General features: G+C 39.6%; 1 protein-coding gene across 2 annotated transcripts in view; it reads right to left on the bottom strand.

Moving 5' to 3' along the window:
* CNTNAP5 (contactin associated protein like 5) overlaps window positions 1-17,063 on the bottom strand; it is an 898,651-nt gene that overhangs the window by 103,297 nt on the left and 778,291 nt on the right. For both annotated transcript variants that reach the window (XM_029226145.1, XM_029226146.1), the window contains exons 18-19: window positions 11,091-11,330; window positions 2,092-2,316 (exon numbers count right to left, since the gene is read on the bottom strand). In XM_029226145.1, coding sequence (XP_029081978.1) covers window positions 2,092-2,316; window positions 11,091-11,330 — 465 coding nt within the window. The remainder of the gene's footprint in view (window positions 1-2,091; window positions 2,317-11,090; window positions 11,331-17,063) is intronic.

Raw genomic sequence — 17,063 nt, 5'->3', positions numbered from 1 at the left:
AAATAATCTGAAAAAAAAAAGATATATATGTATGTATAACTGAATCACTTTGCTGGACACCTGAAACTAACAAAACATTGTAAATCAACTCTACTTCAATTAAAAAAAGAGAAAAGGATGCCTTCTCAATTAAAGTTATTTAAAATATGCTGTCTTTCAAAAAATAACACTCTTAGTTTACCCCTTATGGTCAAGAATACCTACTAGACTTGGGGAGGGAAGACTGAATCCCAGCTCTCTCCTTACTTGCTGTGGGATTTTAAGCAAGTTATTTAATGTCTGTCTATATGCCTTAGATTCTACAACTCTAAGATACTGATTCTGTTAATACCAGTAATCACACAGGATTATTGTGAGGCTTAAGTCCTCTGTACTAATTAGAATAGTGCCCAGCATAGAGTTCAATATCTCTATTATAATAGAATGTACGGAGTAATATATATGTAATGTGATATAGTTATTTTTGTTACACAGTCTGTAACCATAAGCATGATCCTGCAGAACCACATCCAAAAGGTGCTTTTGGGGAAATCTGGCATCTCAGTGCTCTGTAACCATCTGACTATAGTCCAGTCCCAACAGAGCAGGATGATCTAGTTTAGAGGAAAGATTGCTGGGCTGACTATCTAGAGACCTGGCATCTGGCCCTAGCTGTGACATGAATTAGCTGGCTGGCCTAGGTTAATCCGTTAATCCATGCCTCACTCTCCTCAGCCAGCCTTATTGACCTTACAGAGACATTTTAGGGGCAAGAGTTAAAAACTGACATGTTTCTATAATGGTCCTAATCATACAGAGCTCTGCTGATAAATAAGAGGTTTAATAACCCATAAGGTTTTCCTTTTCTCTTGCAGAGTCTTTCAAGACCAGACAGTCTTGGATGACCATTCATTATCCTAGTTTCTCTATCTCCTTTTTTTCTTCCCTTCCATGTTGCTTTCAGGATGAATGAGTCCTTTAGAGTTAACCATTGTTATTATTATTGTAAATTAGGCCCGATTCAACCCACAGGTCCACCAGTTTTGAACCTTGCTTGAGGCCCACATATCATTCTTCATTATCTAGTTCATACCTAGTTGGAAAACAAGATGACACAAGGAAGAATAAACCCAAGTAAAAGTAGAGCAAGAGAAATTTCTAAAGTTTCCACATAAGGTCTAGAGAGGGCACAGTGTATGCTGTGTATCCCCAGCTTCCTGTATGCTCCCCACCAGTGCCACAGTCCATCCTTGTGGTGGATGGTTCAAAAGCCCAAACTCATCTCATTATATAGCAAGTTACAAGAGGGGAAAAGAAATTCTCAATCATAGGAAAGTGTTCTTTGAGACCATACTACAGGGATGTCCACATCTGCCCTCTTCGCCTGTTCCAACTCTTCTCCAGGAGTTTGATCTGAGTGTCCTTGGTCGTGACTACATAAACTGTCCTCATCATTGCAGGGTAGAATTAAGTAGTGTGAAGAGCAAACCTGGCTTCTGCTAACAGCCATCAAAACTGATGTCCTTCAACGGTCCTTGTACTCATTGGGTTCTAGCCCCTTTATCATTCTAATCTTCACATATTTCCTTTTGTCCACATTCTTTCCAAAATCTGATCCTCAGCACCCAGCCCCATACTTCACAAGGTTATGACTCACACATACTACTTCTCTCTAAGACCTAGGCATTCAGCTTTTATTAATACAGCGTGCATTTATGCCAGTTGTTTTAACAGTCCTCAGTAAAGGATCCTGCAGCAAAGACGACAGGATGCATGTGACGAGTGTCGTTCTGAAATTCAGATACGCTGATGATCTGCTCCTTTACACTTAATGGATTGCAGCACAGAATAAATAATAAAGAATGACTGCTACACAGTTGAAGCAAATTAAAGTCAATGTATTCAAGACTTCAGCAGTGAATTGACATAGCTCCTGAATACCAATTGCAACTCATAAAGGAAAAGCACAATCAAAGGTTGGACTGGAGATCTGGAAAGACACTGCCCAGGTGAGACCACATTAAATTGAAATTATGCAGAGTTCTGGAGGGTATGTACTGGCCCTCCAGCACAGAATAACACTCCATCAGGCTTCATGCCAACATAACTCACCATTCTTGCAGAGCAGGACAGCCAGGTAGTCCTGAGAAGAAGAGTTGATACAGAGCAGGAGGCTGGGTGCCTGGGCTGTCACAAAGCTCAATGCAATGTTTTCTTTGGATGGGGCTGCATCTGCATAAATCGCTGAGGAAGAGAGGCTTATATTCTTGGTCACTGGGTAGGGTTCTTGAAACATGTAAGTCACTGAAGTGCCAGCCTCAAAGACAGCAGAAACCTCTGCAAAATATCAGAGGGGAAAGCACACATTAAAACATTTGGTCGAGTATGCAGGAGAGCCATCATTGCTTGTTTGTTGTTTCCTATGCATCGGTCACTGTGTGAGAGTTTTTATATGAATTATAGAATATGCTTCCCACAATAATTTTGAAGTGGTAGAAATCACCATTTCTATTTACAGATGAAAAACATGAGGCTTGCCGGGGTTAAGCACCTTGAACAAGGTTGTGTGGCTAGAAGAGAGAGCTCAGATGTGCACTGTGAAATGTAGGACCAGTTTCATGTATGTCTGCGGAATAACTACCACGTGCCCGGCTGATTTCTCGAGAAGCAAAGAGGAGATGTCCCGGCCTCCTGCATAGTAGAGAGAAATTGCACCAGGATTATCTTACTTTCAAAACTGAAATCCTAACAATTCTGGTTTATGTTTTTCTTGTGGGTCAGGAGGGTGTTGAGTGGGCTCAAAACTACTGAGAGTAGTACATTGGGAAAGAAAGTAATTCTCTATGGTGTTGGGAAAGTGTGAGGACCCATGGAAATGGAGGAGAGAAAATCTGTGGAAAGAGTAGGAAAGGCATAGGTATCCAATTCCTGGACTCAATTATTTTATTTTATTTTTTTATTTGAAGGATAGTTGATTTACAGTATTTTGTTAGTTTCAGGTGTACACCACAGTGATTCAATTTTACATAATATGTATCTATTCTTTTTCAGATTCTTTTCCCTTATAGGTTATTACAAAATATTGAGTATAGTTCCCTGTGCTATACAGTAGGTCCTTGCTGGTTATCTCTTTTATATATAGTTGTGTGTTTAGGCTAACCCCCAAATCCTAATTTATCTCTCCCCCCTTTCCCCTTTGGACTCAATGATTTTAAATACCTAGGGAATTGGTTTTCAGTTCCATAAAAGAGCAGACTTTGGCAAATAGGCATTCCCATGGGAAACAATTCCTACAGCACAACATAGAGGATACAGATCTGCCATCACCATTGGGAAGGGAAGCCTCTACAGACTGATGACATTCAATGTGCAGGAGCAGGAATCACCCAATCCTCCCTGTATAATGTCTTCACTCCAACTGCTATCATTTTTGTTCAGTGGAATCAGCAAGGATCCAATTTCACCACTGGATCTGAAGCCTCCTTTGATTTCATACTAGCTGTGTGGTTCCAGGCAAGCTAGTCAAACCCATGGAGATGGTTTTCTCATCCGGCAAATGGGAAACATAACACCTCCCTCAACAATATTTCTGGGTGGATAAACAAGAGGATATGTTAAAAGCTCTTAAGAGAGTTACCACGGTAGTTTAAACTCACAGACTCTCCGTATTAGAAGAGAATTCAACCTCAACCCATACTAATGCCCATCATAAAATATATCTGTTTAATGACTGCACATGCATCCAAGTGCTGGGATATTTTTTTCTTTGAATCAGGGCTGCTCTTAAGTTTACTTTCAATTTTATCTCTACACAGTATCAGGGTATGGAGCAAAGGTTCCTCGGTAGAACAACAGAGCTTGGATCTGCAACAAACCTCTGCTATGAAAGCAGCACATTAGACATGAATCTATTTTTTTTCTTTTTTTTTTAACTGAAGTATAGTTGACTTACAGTGTTGTATTGGTTTCAGGTGTACAGCAATGTGATTCAGTTATACATACATATATATTTATTATTTTCAGATTCTTTTCCCTTACTACAAAATATTGAGTATAGTTCCTTGTGCTATACAATAGGTCTTTGTTGGTTAAAAAACACATGAATCTATATTGGCATAATTAATTTCTCTTCTTTCTGAAAGACTGAGTATCCGCAATTCCCCATGAAGTTCTCTGATTGAGTTGGTGGCACCTAGAACATGATCAAACCTGGCTTTTGCTTCCTAATTCCATTGCAAATTTGTTCTACCTTTGTGAAAATTCTGTAACAGCCTGTCACGGTGCCCAAAAAATTAAAGTTGCATACTTATGCATATTGCTTAGCAGACTGGCAATACCGGTTCCTTTTCACTAAAGATTCAGAGAAAGTGTTCTGCATTTTGCATGCAGGTTAGAAAATCATTGGTCCTCCTGATTACTGAGATCTGTGCAGAAACTGGTGACAGGAGGGTTCTAGTTGATCATCAGCTGGATTCAAGCACTCTTCTCAAGTGAATTTCCTTGGGGACATTTGGTCTGCGTTTTGAGCTACTAACTCCTAGTTAACAGAGTAATGGCTTTTATGGGATGTTCGTGTGTGTGTTCAAATGTAAGTATAATTCAGATCATTCTGTCATGAATAGTATATTAGATACAGGCATTCATATTACATTTTTTCCTTATACTTAAGACAGGAAATTAAAATGAAAAGCATTTTTTTTTTTTTTATGGTATGCGGGCCTCTCACTGTTGTGGCCTCTCCCATTGCGGGGCACAGGCTCCGGACGCGCAGGCTCAGCGGCCATGGCTCACGGGCCCAGCTGCTCCGCGGCATGTGGGATCTTCTCGGACTGGGGCACGAACCCATGTCCCCTGCATCGGCAGGCGGACTCTCAACCACTGCACCACCAAGGAAGACCTGAAAAGCAGTTTTTAAACTAGAGCTGTCCTACCAAATTCTGTCTTCCCTCCTCCCCAGCCCCAGTTGTATTTTTATTTATTTAGATATTGTGAAGTTCAACCTAAAACTAAATTCAGCAAAACACCTGGATTTGATTATTCTCTCAGTTTCTTTTCTTTTATAATCTAAGAGTTTGAGCTCTCTGATCATATTTAAGCTCTCTGATTGATTTATCGAACATCTGAAACCACTGGGCAAAATGAAAGAAAAATCTTCACTTGAAGGTGATTATTACCAATGACCATCATGCTACTCTAGGGCCATGATAACCAATATTAGCAACATCGGTTGAGTACCTACCTGGTGGAAGAAACTGCTGATTAGATTCTGAGAAGACAGGACACACATGAAAAGAAATAAGACCGATGGAAGGTGGCCTTGAATGTGACGTGTGAATGACGGAGACATTGAGTCCCAGAGTTGAATGTCTCTGTGGGCGGGAGCAGCGTGAGAAGACCTGAAAGAGGAGCTTGGTATTGACTAGGCCTTAAAGTGTGTAATGAACTCAGAGCAGATGCTAGGAGTCAGGGTGGTGCTGGAGAGGTTGTGTATCTCCAAGACAGCCTTGGAGTCAGATTGACATGGGCCTGGACCCTATCTGTGCGCTCCTCCTGCTTTCTCATGAGATCCCGTCAACTGCTGGCTATTCATACACAAACAGGGATGAATTCAATCTCGTGGCAGGCAGACGGGTTGGAAGAGAGGATGTAAAGGGACAGCACACAGTAGGAACTCAATAAACAACAGCTGGTCTTAAAAATAGTAATAGAAATAGATTTAGAATTAGAATAAGTATAAAGAACAGGCCTTAATGAATAGGCTAGCGTTTCCATAGAAATCAGTCAGGCTGTAAGTAATTTAGAATAACTTCAAACAAACTGAAAATAAATGAAAGAAATAGGAATTTGAATGCTGAGTGGATATTTCATATTATTAAAAAGTTATTAAAATTTTCTTACAATAACAGTCCTGTGGATACATATTTTTATGTCATCTTTTAACAATACTTACTGCAGTATTTATAGAACTGATGTGATATCTAGAATTTGCTTCAAAATAATAAAATTCCCTGGTGGTCCAGTGATTAAGAATCTACCTTCCAATGCAGGGGATGTGGGTTCGATCCCTGGTTGGGGAACTAAGATTCCACATGCTGCGGGGCAAGTAACTACTGAGCCCACACACTCTGGAGCCCGCATGCCACAACTAGAGAGAAGCCTGCGCACCACAATGAAGAGCCCACATGCTGCAACTAAGACCCAACACAGCCAAATAAATAAATAAGGTAATAATAGGAGGAGGGATGTTAGGCTGTAGACGAAATAAAAATGATCATGAGTTAATAGTTGTTGAAGCTAAATAATGGATGCATGGGGGTTCTGAAACCCTTCTACTATAGTGCATGATTGAATTTTTCTGTAATAAAAAGTAAAAAAAAAAATAATATAAGTTGGCAGGAAGGTATATATTATAGAATTTTTTCAACAGGTTTTTGGCAATTGCTAAATTACCCAAATATGTATACTATGTTTTCACTGAAATTCCATTATTAAGGGAATAATCAATAATTGTGTTTATCACAGCATTATTTATGTGCAAAACTTGGGGCAATCTAAAATTCCAAAGCAACAGTAAGAGCATTTACTGAGACTTTATAGGCCAGGCATTACCTCAATTGCTATGTGAAATGCTCACTAAATTTCCATCAGAATCTTTCATGAAGAATTCCTGAATTTTCCACATTTTACAGACAAGAAAAACAAGGAATCGTGAGGTTGAATTACATAACCAGTGTCACACAGTGTAATCTGTAGATGAGCCAGAATCTGAACACAGGCAGGACTGGTACCAGAGTTCTACTACTGCTACACTAAAATGCTCTGTGATATAATATGTCAAATACACAGAAGCAATTCCACCAGATGGAATATATTGCAATCATTAAAATTGATGAATTATATAGGAATGGCTATGAAATGAAATAAAGAAAATTCAGAATATAAAATGGAATGGACAGAATTATCTCAGCTACACTAAATGCAAAAAAAAGAGCTACAAGAATATCAGATCTCCTTTTTAATGGTTGTCTTTGAATGATTAGCTTGGTTTTTATTTTTCTAGATTTCCAGATGTATTTTCAAATAGAATTCCAAATATATTATCTAGAGTTTTTAATTCAAAAAATTTAAATGACCGTCATACCTAGACACTTCATATAGTGGTTGGGGTAGAGGTGGGCTACAGACAAGTACACAGATGGTATTGGAACAACTAGATAGTCACAAGCAAAAGAATAAAGTAGGACCCCTACCTTACACTATATACAGAAATTAACTCAAAATTTATCAAAGACTAAATGTGAGACCTAAAGCTACAAAACACTTAGAAGAAAACATAGACATAAATCTTCATGACATTGGATTAGACAATGGTTTCGTAGATATAACACCAAAACACCACCAACAACAACAAAAAATAGATAAATTGGACTTATAAAAATTTTGTGCTTCAAAAGATATTGTCAAGCAAGTGAAAAGGGGAGAAACATTTTGCAAATCATATATCTATTATGACAGCTATGTTCAGAACATTAAAAAATTCTACAACCAAACAATAAAAAGAAAAATAACCCAGTTTAAAAATGGGCTATAGATTTGAATAGACATGCAAAGAAGACGCACACTTGGCCAATAAGTACATGAAACAGTGTTTGACATTATCAGTCATTAAAAAATGCAAGTCAAAATTACAATGCGATATTCTTTCACACATTCACGGCAGAATGTGTCTTATGGAAAAGATAGTAACAAGTGTTGGTGAAGATGTGGAGAAATTGGAATGCTCATACATGGCTGGTAAGAATGTAAAATGGAGAGGTTACTTTGAAAACAGTTTGGCAGTTCCTCAAAAAGTTAGACAACATGTAATTACTATACGACTCAGCAATCCCATCTGTAGGTATATACCCAAGGGAACATAAAACATAAGTTGATACAAAAAATGTACATGAGTGTGAATAGCAGCATTATTCATAATAGCCAAAATAAATGGAAACATCCCATGTCCATCGCCTAATGAATGGATAAACAAAATGTGGCACATCCACACAATGGAATACTCTTTTGGAAATAAAAGGAAGTAAAGCACTGAAAAATCCACAGCATAGACGAACATTGAAAACATTATGCTAAGTGAAAGAAACCAGACACAAAAAGGCCACTTATTGTATGATTCTATATATTTTTTTGAAATATCCAGAATAGGCAATTCCTAGTGACAGAAAGTTAGATGAATGGTTTCCAGGGACTGGGAGAAAGGTGAATAGCTCCTAAGGGGTATGAGATTCCTTTTAGAGATGATGAAAACATTCTAATATTATGGAGTGGTTATGGTCATGCAAGTTTGTGAATATAGTAAAAACTCCTGAATTGTACTGTTGAAAAGGGTGAATTTGGGGTATGTAAATTACATCCAAAAATAAAAAAAGAGAAACACATAAAACAATAACAAAAAACCCCCTACATATTTGAATCCTATTAACACATTCCTGTACAGGATGAAATTAGGGTCAAAAACGGGAAAAAGGAATCAAAAAATGATGAACCTCCAGCTCTGACATTTATTAGCAATCACTAAACCAGTGTAATGGTCAGTATTTTTACATGTTAAATGCAAATATTGCTTCTTCCCTCCTAGCTTGGGGATAAGGAATAAATGTTGCAGTCAATAACTGCTAGCTAGTTTGTGATTATCATTCCTTTGTATAACACTCAGAAACAGAAAATGGGTCAATAGACAGTGGTTCTAGCCCAGTCATTGGTCATGGACAAATGTCCTTAATTCTACACCAGATATTTCCAGGATTGGCATCCCCTAAAATGTACATGCCATGGAAAGTTAACATAAAAGACTGCCCTAACAGAGAACAGCTTTATCCAGGACAATATTGGAGCTAAGGGTTCCCATTTGAGTCCCAAGCCACACTTCTCAGAGCCAACTGGCATTGCTCAAAGATGCATTTAAAAGGTTCATCTCACGTACTTTGCAACTGCTGAATATAAAGGGAATCATTTCCTTAGATTTATGAGATGGGGGAAAAGTTCACAGTGAAGTATGAAGGAAGCTGAAAAGGCTAAGCAAATATCTGTCAAACTAAAACATGGGGAGAGAGCACAGCAGACATTTCAAAAAATACAGTCAAAAGATGCAGTGGCATGGGCAGAAGATAATGAATAGGAATTGTTTTAGAGAAAGGAGCCAATGGGAAATTAGGCTAAATTTAGAGCAAGATGATCTATGAGATGTTTGAATAATGTCTCTGGAGAAATACAGAGAGGTCTACTGTTTTTCTTTATTTTTTTTCCCAAATAGACACTGGGTATAGATCTTGTAAAATAATGCTGGTATATTTTAGGGACTGGGTTTGGTGGTGTTTATTCTGCATTTGCTTCTTCTACCCTGTGGGGCCAGTCTAAGGGTGGCATTCAAAATTTCAGAGGAGGGCTTCCCTGGTGGCGCAGTGGTTGAGAGTCCGCCTGCCCATGCAGGGCACACGGGTTCGTGCCCCGTTCCGGGAAGATCCCACATGCCGCGGAGCGGCTGGGCCCGGGATCCATGGCCGCTGATGCCTGCGCGTCCAGAGCCTGTGCTCCGCAATGGGAGAGGCCACAACAGTGAAAGGTCCGCGTACCGCAAAAAAAAAAAAAAAAAAAATTCAGGGGAAGTTATTCCAGAGACTTCCACCAGTGTGAAAATGCAGGAGCACTTTGTTTTAGAGAGCCTACTGGGGTGGGATCTCTTTTATTTCGAACTCCCATGTAGGACCGACACTCTGTTGGCCCTGTAATTTCTACCATTAATTTTCTCCTGAGGAGCTCAATGCTTCCCAGCAATAACAAGCAAGTAATTCAAACTAATTGGGGAGGAGGCCAGTGTCAATGAATGAAGAGCTTAAATTATAGTCCTTCAAAGAGAACACTGGGTGCTTTTTCCCCTGCTGTCTTTAAGTTCCAACAGTAAGTTGAACTAAAATAAAGCATTGTTTGTTAAGGGTGTGCTTGCAAAATTTGTTTTAATGAACTGACAAGAATTATTTGTAATTGCCATCATTGTCTGTATGTAAACGGTGTTTCAAAGTGATTAAAACATTTTATTTTAATAGTTTAAATGCTTCTCTTGAAATATTGCTTACATTCTTGGTCAACAAACTTTTTTTCCATCAATAAATTAAACTTTAAAAGATTCTGCGAAGATTGATAGTAGACCAAATCTTTTGTCCTTCTAGTTGAAAAATACTAAGTATGTATACTGAATAATGAGTTTTTACAGTTTGTAGTTATTTTTAATTGATCCAGAGAATTTACACCATAACCATCATTCCTTGTTTAAGGTGTATATCCAACATATTTAGCTTTTATCAATGACATGAATTCATAAGATTAGGAGGGTGTGTGGAAAGGCACTGGGGCAGGGAATTTTTTTTTTTTTTTGGCCACAGGGCGCAGCATGTGGGATCTTAGTTCCCCAACCAGGGATGGAATGTGTGCCCCCTGCGTTGGAAGTGTGGAGTCTTAACCACTGGACGACCAGGGAAGTCCCTGGGGCAGGGATTTTGACTCCTGTGCTCTATTCTCAGCCCCCTGAGGAATTAATGTGAATCTTCGGGCAAGACTTTTAAAGCCTCAGACCCGACTCATGTCATCTGCAGAACAGGGAGATTTTACTAAATACATGATGTGGATTTTACCAACTCACCTACACTCTCCGTATTGTAAAATGATTTACAATGGCTTCAAGGTCTCTAAGGGTTTTCCAAGGCTAGATTCTATAATTCTTTGATTACATTTGTGGATGGAGAAATTGGAAACGGAAAGGTTAGTACAACAGAAATGACAGTCCATCTCTCCCGGGGCTCAACTGGCTCTAGGTCACGTCAAGTGTGTTTTCCTGTTCCTATCCATCCAGTTCAACTGGACTGCCAGTATCAATGCACAAGAAGAATGAGTATATGTAATTATGTTAAGAAGCCATGCAGAGTCTCTAAAGAGAGGGAAACTGAGGAAGAGTAAATGATTGTATGAGGACTGTCTAGGGCATGGGTTTCCTATGACTTCACTACAACCTGTAGGCACTAAAACACAGCACATGGGGAAAACATAAGTTTCTATTGTACCTTTTCTGCAAAAGGGCCCTTCGTACGGTGAATTGGTGCAGTCGCAGAAGTATCCACTGTGCTTCTCCACACACTTGCCTCCGTTGTGGCAGATGTGGCCGTAACTGCTGCAATGGCCCGGGCATCCGGGCCGGACTCCAGACGTGACCTTTGCCCTCTCCTCCAGGTCCAGTTTCTGCCCATTCAAGTGTAAGGAGCGTAGGCATCCTAGGAAGCCTTTCTGTCTTGATGATGTTCCCCCTGTGCAGTGAAAAATAAAAGGAAAAAAATATATAAGGTACAGGGTTCACATTTTTGAGGTTTAATGTCAGCAGTGGTGATAGTTAATTATTGTGCTGTTGACATCCTGTGTTGGGCTTTTCTATTAGTTTCCGGTGAGAATTAGGAATTCAAAGAATCTGGGGAAAAGGCATGTGTTTCCTGGCTGGAAAATGAACTCCCCCACTCAAAAAATAAATAAATAAAAGACTGTGATTCATGTGGAATCCTGTACTTGACATGTTTAAGATACAAAACTTCAGATGGCCCCATTCCTTGCAAATAAAATAAAATGTGCTCTTTGTCTATAGCAGACATTTATCTGAAGGTGAATGCACAGAGTGGGATTGTCCCTCTGGTGAAGTTAGAAGCAAGGTAGGTTGGCTGCACTGAGTTAGAAAAGGCAATGAGTGTTGTAAAGCTTATGCAGCAGAGTGTCATGTACTATGAAGAGGTGTATGTTAGGACCGGACAGACATGGTGTCAAACTCCATGCCAGTAGCCCATTAGACATAATGACCACTGGATCCCCTAAGCTTCAGCTCCTTGATCTGTAAAATAAGAATCAGTCTATTTCATGTGTTCATGGTAAGGCTTAGTAATCATTGGTCTTCACTATCCCTTCTCTTGAGCCCTCAAAATGGCTAGAACTAGTAGGTTGTATATATATACATACTATTGATTACCCCCAAATTATTATTTAGAAAATAAATTTTTCCTTCTGGAATACAGAATAGAATTGCAACCCAACTTTCTGCTGAGGGTATATCTTGAAGATTTCAGCGAGATTCATAATGCTTGTTGCAAATTATTTAAGAACAGAGGAGATTCAAAGTGACAGAGTGTTTTGTTACTGTTGGAAACCTAGAATCCTACCAACCTAAATCAAAGGATATTAGAAAAATGTGTAAGGAGAGACAACACACCAAGAAATAAGCCAAATTCCGACACCATGTTGACTTGGTGTTGGGAATTCTGGGAGCTCCCAGAGAAGACACAGGGCCAGCCTGCCCTTACAAAACACAAATTCTAATTGAAATAAAATGCTTTGGCCTCAAGTCCATTCAAGTGGATAAATGGAGGACACACTCAAGTCTTCAAGGTCTACAGAGTGCCCTAATGGAAAGGAGAAGGTGTTAGAAAACAAGGGCAGTCAATATTATGTGTGTTTCGTGTTTGGTAATTGAAATAATTGTTGCTTTTTTTGTGGTCATCCATTTACAATGCTTGGTGTCAGTTGATTTATCTCTTGTAAAAATAAAATACTGTGTGTGTGTGTGTGTGTGTGTGTGTGTGTGTGTGTGTGTAAAATAAATAAATAAATAAAATAATAAAAAAAAGAAAACAAGGGCAGTACTGATGTGTCATTTGTTTACTGTACATATCTCTCATTTCTGAGCCTCATTTACGTTTAATCCCTCATGCTACAATTTTATTAAAACTTGGTCTTGCAGATGACCGGATAAAAATATATTCCCATCAACGTGGATACAAATATGAATTCCAAATGTATTATCTCTGACCTGGAATATCATGTTAAACAAAAAACAAAGCTGTAAGTTAAATAAATGAAACTGTAATGCAAAATAATAATAATAATAATTCTGGCATGTCAGCCTGGCAGGGTGGACAAGATAATAATTAGCAATAGGGTTGGAAGTAGGGAGAATTCTGTCTTTTCTGAATCACCCCAGGTTATCAGACCCATAATTATATGTATGGTAGTCATTGGCTTCCTCTAAAAGACTGAAACAAAATGTTTTTAAAGAATTAATCTAGTCTCTTATTCTGAAGGCGTGATAAAACTCCACTCTATTTTCAGTTCTGATAAGTGATACCCAAGCAAGCCAGAAGGTCAAACCCACATTGCTTTCTCCTGTCTGCCTCAATTTTAATGAGTAAATCTCCTTTTAACTACAAGATAAATCAATTATAAATACAAGCAGATCATAGGGAAAGGTTCATTATTTCTTTCCTAGAGATGGTGTAGAATAAAGAGAGGAGTATTTATGTAGTCAAATGTTTTGTTTTATTTTCCCCTTTATTTTGTAGTCACTCCCTGTGGTGGATTAGAATAACTCTTCATAAATCTTGTTAGTGGCATTTTTCTTCTAAGCGGAGGTGGAGAATGCAAGATCTATTGCACATCTGCTTGCATGTGACTTAGTCAACACGTTTATAAACAGAGAAGTAGCTGGGGTGGTTTTTCTGGCAGAAATACACTCCTTGATGTTTGAGACATAAAGAGTACGGTGAGAATGACCCCAAACAAGGGGATCCTTTCAATCCTAGATTCTGATAAAACACGACACAAAGAACATGAACCAAATTGCGCAATGAACTCAATTTCCATTTTAGCCTGACTGCATTTTATTCTTTTTATTCTTTAGAGGTTAGGCTCTCCTTTCTTCATGGAGAGGTAATATTGTAGACCAAGAATAGAATGCTTCTAGAAAGATGCTTCCCACCCACACACACCCAATCCAGTGGTTAGCACTCTCCATTTTCTGACATTACCTACTATGCATTGTGTTGATAGAGGTGAGAATCTTCCCTGAAACTTGAATACTGTACAGAAAGGCAGCCCCAATCTTCCCTCCCCTTTCTCACTCACAGCCCTTTGCCCCCAACTCTGTCCTGTGGATATGCCCTCCCGGATATCTCTGAATCGATCTGCTTCTTCCCACACCAAGAGCCATGTCTTGAATCCCTCTCACCCCCACTTGAATCCCTTAAACTGAAACAGGCTGGGACCGGGGACCTGGGACCCTTTGCTACAGCACTTGCACCTGGACAAACATCTCCTCAAGCAACAGATGCAAAGAAACTATGAGGGACTAAAAATAACTGCGTGCATGTGCAACTGGGGCAAATTCTGGACAAGAAGATACAAAAAGACCAAAAAGACCAACTGCCACTTCTGAACAGCTGGGAGCAAAAGCAGGGCACTGCATGTGCCCCCTGCATACAGCACCACCGAAGGGTGGGCAAACCACCTGAGTCCCAGTAAAGCCTTGCCTGAATTTCTTGTGTGGCCTCTATAGTCAATTTTTTTTGATTGGTGTAGGCCAAGAACCCTGGTCGGTAACAGCACCACCTTCTAACGGATCTTACCACCCTCAGCCTTGACTCCTTCCACAGACTCACCACTTTGCAATCAGAGAGACCAACCAGATGTCAACATTTGATCCTGCTAGTCCTGTTTAATGCCCTTCAGAGACTAGTCATCATCCTGAGGTTCAAGCTCAAATCCTTAGCCTAGATGGTACTGCATAGATCTGGCCTCTGCTTACCTCTTCATCCCCTCCTCCTGCACTCCCTGCCCTGATTTCAGTGCACCAGGCTTTCTGAACTACAGTGTCTCCCCACTGACCATGGTCTCTCTCAACTTCGGACCTCCTCCTGTGTATTTTTTTTCTTTTTTCTTTTTTTTGCGGTACGCGGGCCTCTCACTGTTGTGGCCTCTCCCGTTGCGGAGCACAGGCTCCGGACGCGCAGGCTTAGCGGCCATGGCTCACGGGCCCAGTCGCTCCGCGGCACGTGGGATCTTCCTGGACCGGGGCACGAACCCGTGTCCCCTGCATCGGCAGGCGGACTCTCAACCACTGCGCCACCAGGGAAGCCCTGTCCTGCGTATTTATGTGGTGTATTACGCACAGCTTTCCTCTTACTCTCCACTGGTCACTCTAGTCCATCCCTGCAATCACAAACACACGCACTGGCACTCACACACATGCATCCTTTCATCAATACTTCTGCCTACCCAGGATTTATTTTAATTAGTTGCCAATGTTTTTAAAACATGAACTACTTGAAATCTAAATAAAATGATGATACAAATGAACTTATTTACAAAACAGAAATAGACCCACAGACACAGAACACACTTATGGTTACCAAACGGGTGGGGGTGGGGAGGAATAAATTAGAAGTTTGAGATTGACATATACACACTACTATATATAAAACAGATAAACAACAAGAGCCTACTGTACAGCACAGGAAACGCTACTCAATGTTTTATAATTACATACAAGGGAAAAGAATCTGAAAAAAGAGTATAATATGTATAACTGAATCACTTTGCTGTACACCCGAAACTAGCACAACATTGTAAATCAACTATACTTCAATTTAAAAAAAAAAAAAGACCGTGCCCTTATGTTAGCACTGGGCTTGGCCCAGAGTTAATTAATTAATTAATTTAATTAAATAGAACATGAACTATTTAAAAAATTCTAGTAAGTCATTCATTGAAAAATCAGAAAACCTGTTAACAATAAAGCTGCTTTCCTGCATGACAAAGCCCAGCTGCACTGGGAGAAGTTCCTGTAAGATAGGACGTGCCCTTTCCACTTGGCCACGTTCCCCACCAGGACCACTTCATTCATTTAGACTGCTTTCCTGACCCTTGCATGTATTTGAATTTTCAGCTAATGCTCTAATATATTTTTATCTCCTTCTTGCCTAGAGTTTAATATAAAGTTGAACGAAGAACAAAAATAAATGTAGCATTATCCTTAAAGCAGATGAGAGTCATGTTTGGGAGTCTTGTACTTAATCTGCAAGCTGTTTAAGAACACGAACAATGCTTCTAATTCTAAAAAAAAAATTAAACATACTTGCTGTATGAGAGAAACTTTATAATTAACTCATTTAATACTCAGTGGGAAACAAGTTATTCTTCATATTATTGACATTACATAGTTGAGGAAACAGTGTCAGAGAGATTGTTTTGGCCAAAGTCAAGAATCAAATTGATTTTACGTGGCAGAGCCAGAAATCTGACTGGGATCTCTTGACCTTCAAAGCCTGAATACCTTCAAAGCCCTAAAATCCTAAAATGAGATATTTGATTAGACAAGTTTGAAATGGAGCAAGATCCTATGGTCCTGCCTGCCCTCATATTCTCTGCCTGCCTCTTGTCTGTAGAAAAATTTAGTCAAAGAATAAATTTAATCAGAGAAGTGAGAAAATGCAGAAGCGAAGAAAAACAGTCAAACAGGACAAAATAATAATCGTTTAGTCATTAAGCAAAGTCAAGGACCTTTAGTTCCTCTTCAAGGGCTATGGATAATATTCTGAGCCGTATCCTGTGAGATGTTTTGTAGATACTGAAACCCCTCACCAGGTGGAAGAAGTTAACTACATGATGACCAGATTGTAACCATGACATAAGCTGCCACATTTCCGAAAACTGGTGTCAAAGAAATAGGAACAAACAGATCCTGGAACTGAAGATTAGCTGTACTCAAAACAATCAAGATGACACAGATGAGACCACGGCACGACCAATTTCAAGATGAGCACCAGAGCTGACTGTGCTGTTTCTGCATGTAGCCCCTCCCTCTGCCTATAAAACCCTGAAACTCCCCCTTAAAAGCTCTTGCCCACTGATTGTCACTTTGGACATGAGTCCGCCCTCTCCCCCGGTTGCCAGTCTCTGAAATAAAGCAAACTTTCCTTTTCACCAACCTTGCCTCTCGAGTACTGGCTTTCAAGTGGTGAGGAGACAGACTCCACTTTCAGTAACAATTTGGGTCAGTACTACAACTAAGTGCTGCTTCTACTTGCTTTTTCTCATCTCTTATGTGGTTTCTCCCACCTAGTAATACACATATGCATTTATCTTCTTAGACCATTAGTTCACCAGCCTAGCTAGAAGCAATTTTGTATGACTCTCTTCTGTTGGCCCTTGGTATCAAGTGTGCTCAT

This window comes from Monodon monoceros, unplaced genomic scaffold (assembly GCF_005190385.1).
Source record: "Monodon monoceros isolate NGI ecotype Baffin Bay Population unplaced genomic scaffold, NGI_Narwhal_1 Super_Scaffold_16, whole genome shotgun sequence".
Classification (NCBI taxonomy): domain Eukaryota; kingdom Metazoa; phylum Chordata; class Mammalia; order Artiodactyla; family Monodontidae; genus Monodon; species Monodon monoceros.
Note: the sequence above shows the minus strand (reverse complement) of the source record. Positions and strands in the feature narration are given on the sequence as shown.